This window comes from Mchenga conophoros, linkage group LG17, assembly GCF_057382185.1.
Source record: "Mchenga conophoros isolate Kocher_MC1m ecotype Shallow Benthic linkage group LG17, M_conophoros_male_GT1.1, whole genome shotgun sequence".
NCBI lineage: Eukaryota > Metazoa > Chordata > Actinopteri > Cichliformes > Cichlidae > Mchenga > Mchenga conophoros.
This window is the reverse complement of record NC_140542.1, coordinates 36,570,575-36,582,729: the sequence shown is the minus strand read 5'-3', so window position 1 is coordinate 36,582,729 and position 12,155 is coordinate 36,570,575. Positions and strand designations below refer to the sequence as shown.

At 41.6% G+C, this 12,155-nt stretch overlaps 1 protein-coding gene across 6 annotated transcripts in view; it reads left to right on the top strand.

The window, feature by feature from the left end:
• The window catches only part of gramd4a (GRAM domain containing 4a), a 51,487-nt gene that overhangs the window by 9,836 nt on the left and 29,496 nt on the right, over positions 1–12,155 (top strand). For 5 of the 6 annotated variants that reach the window (XM_085251287.1, XM_085251286.1, XM_085251289.1 and 2 more), the window contains exon 3: positions 5,615–5,735. In XM_085251287.1, the coding sequence (XP_085107413.1) occupies positions 5,615–5,735 (121 nt within the window). Of the gene's footprint in view, positions 1–5,243; positions 5,414–5,614; positions 5,736–12,155 lie in introns of those variants that run through there. The other variant, XM_085251292.1, reaches the window with a different exon arrangement.

The window sequence follows — 12,155 nt, the reverse complement described above, 5'->3', positions numbered from 1 at the left end:
AGATCCAGAGGAAACTGTAAGAAGACTAAACTTTGTGACAAAATAAAAAAAAACACCATGTTTTCTGATATTTCTTCCCCCCACGCTGGATGCTGTTCTGAAATCTGAAGCTTTCTTCTGCCCTCAGTGGTGACTAAAAACGGCATTGTCGTCATTGCCGTGCACACTGATAGATAATTAAATGCACCAGATTAGTCACTTGATCGTATCATTTCCTGAATAAATGCTCAGGAGATCTCTGTCCCCTTTCATTGTTTTTTTTTTTTTTTTTTTTTTTTTCTGTCTTCTTCTGTGTCTCTGTTCAGAGAGAGAGTTTAGGTAACTGTTGCTCATGAGGCCTTTCTTTGAGTTTTCCTGCACAAACTTGCACAAATCAAATGAGTGATCTAGCCGTGAATTCCCTTTTGAGCATACTTTATAGGCATGTGCAACGTGTCTGTATTTTCATGTGTTTGTTTTCACATGTGCACCTGTGCTAGGATATAATTTTTCTGTCTCTGGTGTTTGCCTGTGTGCATTCCAGCCCACTGAGAAGGCATCACCCACATTACAACACTGATGACTCACACTCTGAAGCCCTAAAATAGACCAAGCTTGCTCTCATCCCTGCTGGGATGCACACATGAGGCATGCACTTTCTCCCACATTCCCTTGTGTATCTTATAGCCTAAACGGCATGGTGGATATCTCACCTTTAGTCCACAGTACCCTTAAGAGGTCCTTATTGTCACACTGGAGCCCACCCTGGTGGCACAACTGATGTGTGCTTTTTGCCCTTCAGGATTGGGTCATATGGCCTAAGTGGAAACCTAATTTCATTGCCTCATCTGTTTAAAAAGAGCGTGCCCTTGGGTTGCTGAATATATACACCGATACTTCTTGACAAACTAGCTTGTGTCATCCATATTAAATAGGCAGGATGTCATTGGGCAGATGGCGCTCAGTCATTGAACAGACGAGCGCGTGCGACCTCACCGGCCTCACTTTACCTGCTGGATCAGGCAGCTTGATCACCGCAAATGTTGGACTTTCAGTGTAGCCATTATCTATTGTAATGGTCTCTTTCACCCAAGGCAATGACCAAAATGTAATGTTAATATTCAAATGTGAAAAACTAGACCTGAATTATGTATTCCTGCCATTACGTAGCACATTTTCTCTCATTCTGAAGCAGGATATTGTGGTTATAAAGAAATAACCAAACTAATGAAGCATTGCTTCTGCCGCCAGCCATGCGGAGCATTAATCACCTAAAAAGGACTGACTATAACAAGTCACCCCATGAATTAAAACGAGCTCTACAAATTGAATCAATTGTACTGACTTAAAATACTAAAAGTACCCAATAGGAATAATGTAAAAATCAAATTATAAATGTATTTATTAAGCACATTAAATGACCAAAGTGCTGAAAAAAGGCACAGTGGATAAAATAAACAAGTGAATAGATTTGAAATAAGTAAAGTACATGCTAGCAGGTGCTAAAAGTGTACAGTTGTAGTTGAAAAAGGCACAGGAGACACAGTGTGCAACTCGGTGTCAGAGGCCAATGAAGAAAAATGAGTTTTGTGGGTAGTTTTAGGACAAAATAGAAGGAGCAGGTTTGACAAAGAGGGCAAATGTGTCCTGGAGAAAACGCGGGACCATCCGAGCAGCTAAGTGTCAGCTGATTGGATCTCCATTTGTAGACATCAATATATTCAAATGTCTCCATTTCCTCCAGCTGCATGTGTGCATTTTAATTAGATGCATTTGTTCCTTTTAAGTTTTACATATTGTCATGCATTTAAAATACTTGACCAGCTGTTAGCGCTGAACAGCTTCGAACCTGCCATTCAATGCCAAAGCATATACTCACTAGACATGAGTACTTGAGCCTGTAATGATACCATCAGGATTTAAACTCAAGACTCTTATTTCTCTCTGTTTTTCATATTAAGGTCCAAAGATCAGTTTTGTAATGGCAGAAAAATCCAAAAGAGTTGAGCTCTGGGTTACAGTCATCCTTTTGAAATGTCAACAGTAGCCAAACCTGATTTATATACTTTGTAAACACTGCAGAATACAACTGAGTGGGTTTAAATTTGTCATGTATGAGGAGCTGTGAGCACCCTTTAAGATGTTGCTGTGGCAAGCCGTGTCTTTTCTTAGTATACCTTCTAAGATGTATATTTTTAATCAGTTTTATTGGATTTTAAAGTGACTTTTCAAGCAACACCTCAGATACCTGAGACATTTTTTAGAAATCACATGGTTAACAGCAAATCTGCTTGGGAAGGGGGGAGGGTGGGTAGTTTCACTGGTAGAGAAACAAAAGTGAAAGTGAGAAGAGGCACAAATAATACTTGTGTGGCTTTACAGCTGCATGTTCGTTAACAAGGGCTGCTATACTTGCATGTGCCTGCTATTGTCTATTGTGGGTTTTGTTGTGTTTTTTTTTTTTTTTTTTTTTGCTGCTGCCAAATACATTTGTTAATTGTTTATCATTAGACTTGACAGATCAAAAAGTACCACCAGCGGCCCGCTTGACCGCTGCTGTGTCAGACACAAAAAAGGTCTCTATTGATGTGCTCAGAAGCAGAGCAAAGCTTTGAAGTCTTCCTCTCTTATTATCACCTTCATCTGCGAGGCTCTCTTGTAGCCTCCTGAGAGAGTTAAAAATCAGGAGTAGAGTGAAGTCGGCACGTGAGATCCCAGGAGCTGCTCTCTTCTCAAATGACTCTGAATCGGGGAGGACTGGACATTTTCAGGGCGACTTGTCCCGTTACCTGAGCACTCCAGCGCAGGAGCCCAGCCCCTACATTAAAGCGCTAAGAGTAGTCTGCCTCTGTAATCTCTCCTCTGTACAAGAAAACCAGGACATCTCTGCATTTGTCTTGTTCTGATGATATTCTCCTAGAGGCTTGAAGAAAATGGAAACGGAGGTGCTGTCAGACAGGAAGTGTTTGCATCGGCAGAGTTTAGCAGAGTAAGTCAGTCATAACTTGACATTTTAACCTGACTTGATTTAGACTTTCAAGTTTTTCCTCTTTAAGGTTGGCCACAAACCCAACTTCTAGTCACGAGCAGGCATAAAGTCTGTACAGCAGGTATCACTAAAAGAAAATGGATCGAGTTATATATCGATTTTTAAAAGCCGGCCTTCAAACAGGAAGGGCTGAAAGAGATATCGAGGAAGTGATTGAGAGGTTTCAGTTTGTGCAGGATTTTGAAGGAGCTGTCAATTTATGTTGGGCTTCTAGCATAAATTGGCAGCATCATCTCTTTCCAGGCTTTAAACAAGTAAAAGCAGCTGAATACTCTCCAAAAACATTATTATTATGTATACTTTTTAGGAGCTGACTACTGTTTGTTCCCCCCCCCCATTTTTCCACACCTCACTTTCTTAAAAAAAAAAAAAAAAAAAATACTGTGATCAGAACAATTACATATTTATATCCTGGTGTTTGTGGATGGAAGCGGCCGGTATAATCATGAAGCCTATAAAATAAGTGAAGTGAGAAATGGCTAACGTGAAGCAGAGAGGTGCAGAAACTACTGAGAGTTGTGATTCAATAAACGGGACTGTCTGTGAAGAGCTAAAGAGCTCCAGGATGAAGTGGGTTAAATCTGCTCCTTGACTCGGATCACCCACACAGTTATCCAGTCACAGACAAAAAAGGTGCAAATCATGGAGACGCGCAGAAACCAGTTTCTTGAATCTTGCAGGACTGCACAATGGCAGCACATTTTTAAAACTCAGAGGTTTATGAAGGTGCTTTATATTGTAAGGTAAGAATCCTACAGTAATACTGCAAAAACCCACAAAATTAGAACAATGAGTAAAGGACAGTGGGAAGGAAAAACTCCCTTTTAACAGGAAGAAACCTCTGGCAGAACCGGGCTCGGGCAGGGCCAGCGGACTTGACTGGCAAAGGTGTGATGAGCAGCAATAAGAAAAATTCAATTTTAGTCAGTTGAAGCTGATCACTATTCATAGCAGAAATCACTCAACAGTTGGATTTAAAATTAAAAATATGGGTGGAGTAAATGAGTTCAACAACATCTCTTAGCTTCTGTTTTATACCAGACAGACTGGATTAATATTGCATTTCAAATAGATTCCAGGGCGTGACCTTATGCAGTCTTTTGCTGAGGTTGCAGATAAATGGTTGAAGGCTGAGTGGGTGTGATGCAAAGTACAAGTTGATATTTATATAGCAGCCCTGTTGCTTGGAGAATTTCATTAGATGGAGGTGTTTCCTGTGATTTGCATACTTGTCACAGTTATATCTGTTCAGTTTTCTCAGCGTGCATTCTCAGAAGAGATTGAGAGTTTCTCTTTTTTTCCAAACGGAGGGTTTCCTAAACTCACATCACATGCTCAATAAAAGGAGAGAGGGGGAACACAATAATTAATTAGCCGATATTTGTCCAGGGTGACGTCAGCGTTTGACCTACTTTTGATAACCAGGACATTATGAGTGTGAGCGGGTGCCTGCTTAAAGCATCAGAGGCGTGTTTAAGTGATGCGTCCTCGTAGGACATAAAACAAAGCCGCCAAAATCCAAACTAAAGAGAATCGTTGCTCGCAATGCAGCAAAAAAAACATCTGTTTGCCCCTCTGTCCTCTCCTCGCATTTCCTCCTCATCTTTCTTTCATGCCTCTTTTTTTTGGCTCTCTTTCATCCTGCTGTCTTCATTTACTTCTCTGCCCTCTTTCACTTTCTCTCTTTCACTCAGCATCCCTCTTCTTCTTCGTGACACACTTCCAGGAGAGCCTCTCATTTGTTTTCTTTGAAGTGCTTCTGTATTCAGGGACGCGCTATCCATCGCGGCGTCGCTGTCTCACCAGCCTTCGGTGTCGTTAGACTTTGGCTCTCTCCCAAAGCACTTTTTTTTTTTTTTAGGTCAGCATCAGTTTTGTGCTATTGCGCTCTCGTCCTCTGTCTCCATTGCTTGAGATGTTGCAGTCTGTCTATGCAGGCACATGCAAGCCTCACTGGTTGCTGTCAGGGAGAAGCTGCTGCAGTGTGTGTGCGTTAGTGTATGCGTCTGTTGTGTGGCGAGAGTCTCTTAAAGGACCCCCGCTATAGTTGAGCAGCGATGCTCAACCTGCAGTGCTCATCATGCACTAGCACAGCCGTCTCTCTCATCCTGTCCTCCTCCTTCATCACCCGCTCTCCCCTTTTTTTCCCCTTACCCTTCTCATCCCGCTCCCTTCTCTCTCTCACACACAGTCATCAACTCTCAGTCGTTGCCATACATTTCGTCCACCTACTCTCCCTGTGTGTCAGGGTTGTATCCCTCAGTCATTGCTGTTTGAGTCATCAGTGTTGCTGTAGTCAGAAGAGGTGGGGGGGTTCTCCTCTTTTTCGCCTTCCTCCTGCTATCTCGCTCCTGCTGGACTCGAACCAGGAGAGGAAACATTGGTGTGAGTCACTGCACCAAGCTAATCTGTGTGTATTAGATCATATGGGATCTCCCTGCTTGTGCTCTCGTGTGGATTTTGTGTCGCGTGCATGGAAATAAGAATTCAAATCTGATTTTCTTTGTTGTTTCTCTGTTTTTGTTTGTGTTTGCCTGCGTGCCTGTGTATGTATGCATGAATGAATGTGTGTGTCTGTGTGCACAGGCTGGTTCGGGGTCTCCCACTATGGCTGCAGCCATACAGGACTTCCAGAGGTCAGAGTCAGAGCGGCTCAACGAAGTCAAGGGTCATTTGGAAATTGCCTTATTGGAGAAACATTTCCTACGTGAGTATGCACACACTGCACTTTTCTGGGCATTTATTTTCCAACTAAATATAATTGCTTAAGCTGCTTTTATTTACTGAAACTTTATTTGTGCTGCTTGCACTTAAAGCTGAGAAAAATCCAGTTTTTGAGGTGCCAGTGTAGGTATCAGCCAATCAAATATGTTTATTCAAATGCTCCAGTCTGCCTGTTAAGCCAAAAAAATCTCATGCATTTATTCAGAAAGAGCAAAGTGGCTGTCTGTTATAGTTCAGCATCAAAATGGAGAAGTTGATCACTGAAGTGGCTAATCAGCCTGTTCTAAATGAACGCATTTCCTAACAGGCAGCTAACTTGGCTGATAACTTTTAATTGAAGCTCAGCTACCTTGCTTTGTGATGGTTGGTTACTGTTGCTATGGTAGTCGCACCAGCAAAAATAGCCACACAAACATCCGTAACACCCACCATCGAGCACCGGAGCAGCATATCTGAGTCCTGCCTCAGATTTTCTGAATTACCCAGAACTAGCGATGCAGCAGTTCAGTCGTTTCACTTCAGGTCTTATTTGATCTTATTTGTGCTTGTTAAGCATCTTTACTGTCGTTTACCGCCACACTAGTTTCTTCTTATTTGCTCTGCGTGTACCTTTTCACGTGATGAGTGGATCTAACGATGAGAATGTTACTAGAGTTGACTCTGACTAAATAAAAGCGTCCCGATGACACAGAGAGGAGGACAAAGCAGCATCAGAGGAGGAACTTTTCATTCGTGTCATCTCATTTAAACCACAGTCTGTGGTTAGGTGACAGACTAGCGTGGAGCAGCTGGTGCACTGCTGCTGACACGTGGCACACGCAGACCAACAAAAAGTGGCTAAAGACACCAGCACCTTCGATTTGCCCGTTGTCAGCGATAGTTGATGTAGCTTTTTGAGTGACAATTTGGCTGATTGGGTCCAAATGTCGGATCTGTCCCATCCCATTCCCATTGTTTTATAGAAAACTTCATATTTGGCGAGACGATTGCAGCTGTAAGAGAACAAGTGAAAATGTCTGTTGCATTGTGTTGCACTGGTGATTTGGTGTTGTAGAGATATCGCCTCATGAATTCATCAGTTTCTTATCTAAATGGCCTTTTTTGTTTGTTTTTGGTGTGTTTGTACGGCAAATGTAGCAGGCAGCCTCTTATGCTGAAGAGATGGTTTTTGGTGTAAAGAGTCTAAGAACTCGTGCTGGCACTTAGTGATGTCTTATCATGCAACTCGACACAGAAATGTGCTAGTCGTGTTGTAGGAGAGATTTTAGAAGTGATACATGTTTCTTATTAAGAAGAATCACACATGTTGTAAGTTCTTGCAAAGTGACAAACGTAATCTGTGTCATCTTGTGATCTCACTGAATTTGCGGTTTAACTGTCTGAGACTGCAGTCGGCTTGGTTTTATCCATTGCTCGCGGTTGTTGTGCACAACATTGTTATGTTGGGCTGCCAATCTGTTAGATTCAAGAAATGCTAATGAGTTGCTCAATTTAGAAGCTGAAATAGAAGCTCCTATCTGATAAGCAGTACTTGGTTTTACCAGAGGCTGTATCAGAATTTGGTGCCATGGTGACAGAGGCCACACCCATTGTCTCATACCCAAATGGAACAGATGATTGCTTTATCAGTGTTTTGTGTGATTGCCTGATATACATGGCTTTTTGTCTGTGTCTGTTTTCATTTTGTCCTTTCTGCTGCCTCATTGGAGACTGAAAATGATCAGGTCCAGCAAGGTCAGTTTTGTTGGAACATTTCCCTCGGGGGGGTTTGAGAAGAGGTCTAAACAGGGTACTTTCCAATCCTGCAAACGCATGGTTTATCCAGAGGACATCTCCCAGTTGTTGTCTCAGACACTGAAAGCAATGTAATGCTTGTATGTTAGTTTTTTTTTTTTTTTTTTAAAACAGTATTACAGTAGATCGTCATCAGTGTTGTCAATGACAGAAAATACTCAAATTTTGCTATCATTAATGTGAAAGAAGTGATGAAATACTCAAATCCAGGCATTCTGTCATGTCCTCATCGGGTTAGCTTAGCTCTCTGTAAGGAAGCCTTTCTCCAGTTTCTCAAAAGCAAGTTGAAGGGGAAACGAATACGAACACAACACTGAACAAACTAGTGTGACTGTGTAATCTATGCTAGAATTGACAGTAACAAAGGCAGTATCATCTTGTTTTGGTAGCTGTATGTTAGCAACCCTGAAATTACACTGGAAACATGATGGAACAAGCAGCTGCTGCACTAGTGTTAATCAATTGTCCATGCTACACCAGAGAGGCAGCCTGGGAGGAGACATTACAAAGTGCTAGTGAACCCAGTAACCCTGGAAAGCGTTTTATGTTTTTGGACCTTATATAAACTCGCTCGATGTGTTTTCAAAAAGATTTCAATCCTTCCATCCATCGGTTTTCTTCACTGCTTATACAGTTCAGGGTCATGGGAGGATAGAAATTATTGTAGCTATCAAAGGATAGATGGCCATTGAAACTCACATTCACATTGTTGATTTTTAGCTCATACATCTGTCTGACCATGTGCCTGTTCACAATTCACAAGAATCACTGATATCAGCCTAAAGGCAAGACCAAGAGTCAAAAAACTACTTGTCACATACTATTTTTTTTTTTTTAATATGTGCAATAAAATGATTGATAATGTGCTTTATAAGGGTTATAATTATAGCTACTTGAAGCAGATTTTCAATAATTAATCAATTAATCTGTGGATTTTTGTTTTGTAAAGACAAGCGCCATTTTAGTTTTAGTGTTTCAACTGACTGCATGACATTTGCATTCAAAGTGTGCAGTCCTTCCTCTGTATGTGCAGTCTTTCCTGTGCTAGGTGCTGCAGCCCACCAAAATGTTGCACCCACCTGTAGGTCTACCTGTAGCCAGGACCTAATTTGTCCTTAATTAATCTTAACAAACTCCATTTGCTTATGAAAGTCATTATGACTTCCACACAGCATCCAATAACAAAACTGTGCTCAGTGTAGATTCAGGGTATCTTTGCAGTTGTCATCACTGATAAAAGTAGTATTTAGTATTTAGTATTTATTTATTTATTGTCATTGTCAAGAACAATGAAATTGCGTTTGGGGCTTCCATACAACCCAAAAAAAAGAAGAAAATAATAAATACCCCTTAAAACCCAAGTGTACATATTTAACCCAGTGTGACTCCAATGCAATAAGACAATCCTTAGCAATAATGTTCGTAGAAATTCAGACAAAGACCTGAGAAACATGACAAAATACAACAATGCAACCCATTCAATATTATTGTACTGTGAGATATGATATCAGATATGATAGTTATCTATTTAAGAAAGAGGGGGGGGCAGGAGGGGGAAGAGAATAAAGATATGATGCACCAATGCAGACCAGTTCATTGCTATTAAGAAGTTGGATATGGTTATTGTCCGTGAGAGGGGGGGCAGAGAGTTCAGGAGCCTCACAGCCTGTGGATACAGGCTGTTGGCCAGTCTGGATGTTCTGGCCTGTATAGACCTGTACCTTCTCCCTGAGGGCAGCAGATGGAAAAGGTGGCGCGCAGGGTGATGTTGGTCCCGCAGGATACTGTGCACCCTCCTCAGACAGCGAGTGGGGAAGATATTACTGATCTCTGGGAAAGTAGCAGATTTTTCTGTAAACGTTTAGTGATTTATGAAGAGGCAGGGAAACGGGGGCAAAGCAGGTTAAGTCAGGGTGAGGGGACTGGACGGTGCTTTTCTGTTACAGGCTTGTCTAACCTGGTTGGTGTGCAGTTGCTGTACCTTTACAACAACCTTGTTGCCAGTGCTCTGTAATGGACTGTCAGGTCTCCGCCCGCCCTCTTTAACTTTTCTGTGTGTGTGTGTGTGTGTGTGTGTGTGAATACCTCAGGCTATGCCTTCTCTCATAATGCTGTGCCTAAGCTCAAAGGGCTGGACCCGTTGTCATACTGTCAGGATGCGAGCTAGTGAGCTATTTTTCATGGATATCCCTTTCCTTGCTCTCTCCCATCTTTAAAAACATCTTCTAAAGCTCTCATTGCTTTTTTCTTTCCTCTTCATCCTGCCGAGCTGCTCTTTGTGATTCTGCCCACCATTCCCTGCTCTCCAATTTCCGGATCAGCCTCAGTTCTTTTTTTTTTTTTTTTTTTTTAATTTGCTTTTAAACTTATTCTCTTCCTCTTATTCTTTTTTTGATTTTCCCTTTCTTTCTCCTTATCAGATCACTATGATGTTCCCACGTAATTCCAATAATATGGGAGACACTTGACAAACCACTACGCACGTTTCTTTCAGTTTGTCTTCAGTTCCTCTTTCACTCTCAGGTTATTCATTTCTCTCACGCCTCTCAATCTCTCATTCCATCTTTGGCCGGTGTAATCGTACTTCTGGGAACACTGAAGCATGACAATCCATTAGCAAGTAATGGAGTCCTGCTCTCTGCCGTGCGCTCTTGTTATTTTGGCTTCCACTTCCACTACTCCTTTGCACTCTCCCCTTCTTCCCTGTGCTGTCGTCATACGATAAACTATGTAGCGCTGAGTTTATGGGACGGCTTGCACAATATAGCCTGCTGCACAAGTGGTTATTCATGATTTTTCTCAGTGCGTGTTAAGCACAGATGAACACAGATTTAAATGCTGACATACACGTTGTCATTAGTTAAAGCTAATAAGATTAGCAGGGTGAGACAAAAGACTCCTTGTAGTGAGACATTGTAGTTTAATGTGCTGTGTAATGGTTGTTTCTGGAACATAGGTGCTATAGAAAGACACTATGGTGTACTGTGAAGCGCCGGATTTTGGTCATTGACATGAAGTTCAGCTTATATTAAGAATATTCTTAATATTTGATGATACCATTACTCTTTACAGCAGGTGCAGTTAAATACTTGGACATAGACACTGTACAGCCTGTTGCCTACAGTGCCTCCAGCCAATCCAGTGCAGCTACTTCCTCTTATTCCATTATTTCCAGTCAGATATGCAATACGTATCAAAAAGCACTGGGCTCCTTGCATATCTAGAGGAACTGCTCAGCCAGTCATGAAGCTCCTGATGCAGTTTATGTGCTGATGTTAATGCCAGAGGAGGTTTGGAACTTGACATTCAGCATCCCGTTTGCCACTGCATGGCTGAGATGCTGTGGTTGATATAACTTTGACTTTGCAATACTATCAGCAGCAGTTGGAAATGAGTACTTTGCATAAACTGTAACCCAGTCTCGACTGTTGGCTGCTGCCTTAGTGCCTTGAGGTGGTGGCCAGTGTGTCACGTGCTCGTCACTGTTTGTGGGTTAAAAAAAACAAACAAACCCCCAGATAAAAGAAGTTACTGACTGTCAGACAATAGCCAAAGGTTTTTAAGTGCATCTTTACACAAATGTGTTGCTGCTTTTACACTCTATATAGATGCTGGATTGGTATACTAAAGCACACCAGAAGGTTTCTGATAGCTTAAGTCGTATCTCTTATTTATAGATTCATTTATATGTAAATATTAGTTTATAGAGGTTGGCAGGAACTCTGAAGTGATATTCAGAGTGGATGGTGAGGAGTAACACTGCTTTACACTCTTTCCCTGTGAATCTTAAAGCCCCAGTCACACACAGGCCAAGAGACCAGTTTGTGACCTCTTGGCAACCACTAAAAGCCTATAATTTGCCAGGTGAGTGGCATCTGGGAATGTGCACATTTCTTTAGTGAGCACTGATGGATACTATGTAGCGAGGTTCAGTGACATTGTGGAAAAATGCCCACAATAAGTAAAACAGAGTGGAGCAAATGTGGAAAATTGTTGCTTAAAGTCACTTGTTTGTCAATCGTGGTTAAGAGGGCAATTTTATTGTTGAAAGGTCGCTGTTTGCTCACAGCAAGCACATTTTTGTGATGAGACCCACATGTAAAAATGTAAAATGTGAATAACATGTTAGCTTTTGGACTAATTTTAGCTTCCATTTCTGTCTTAAATTCAGTTTAGCTTCTTCGACTGCAGGGAAAGAAGAAAATAAGGAGCAGAGATTCAGACATCCTTTCAAACCTTGAAGTGTCTTGCTTTTGCGCCGACGTTGGCTCAGCATTTAACCCAAGAAATTATTTGCTCTCCTTGATTCTCTTTAGTATTCAGAGCTATCTGAGTGTGGGTGTTTTTTTTTTTTTTTTTTTTTTTTTTTTTTTTTTTTCCCCCCCCCCTCTCTCTCTGTGATATCTTTCTCTTGCGTGCCAAAAATAAAACGGGAGCCCACGCTGTATACTAAAACAAACACACTGTTTAAGTAGATTGTCTCCTTCCTGTACAGGAGGCATGAGTTTCCATTCCAGATGCCGTGTGCGTGGATGGAATGGCCCATGCCTTTTCCCTCGGCATTTGTTGTGATTGGCCCGCGCTATTCTGAGGACACTAACTTGGTTAA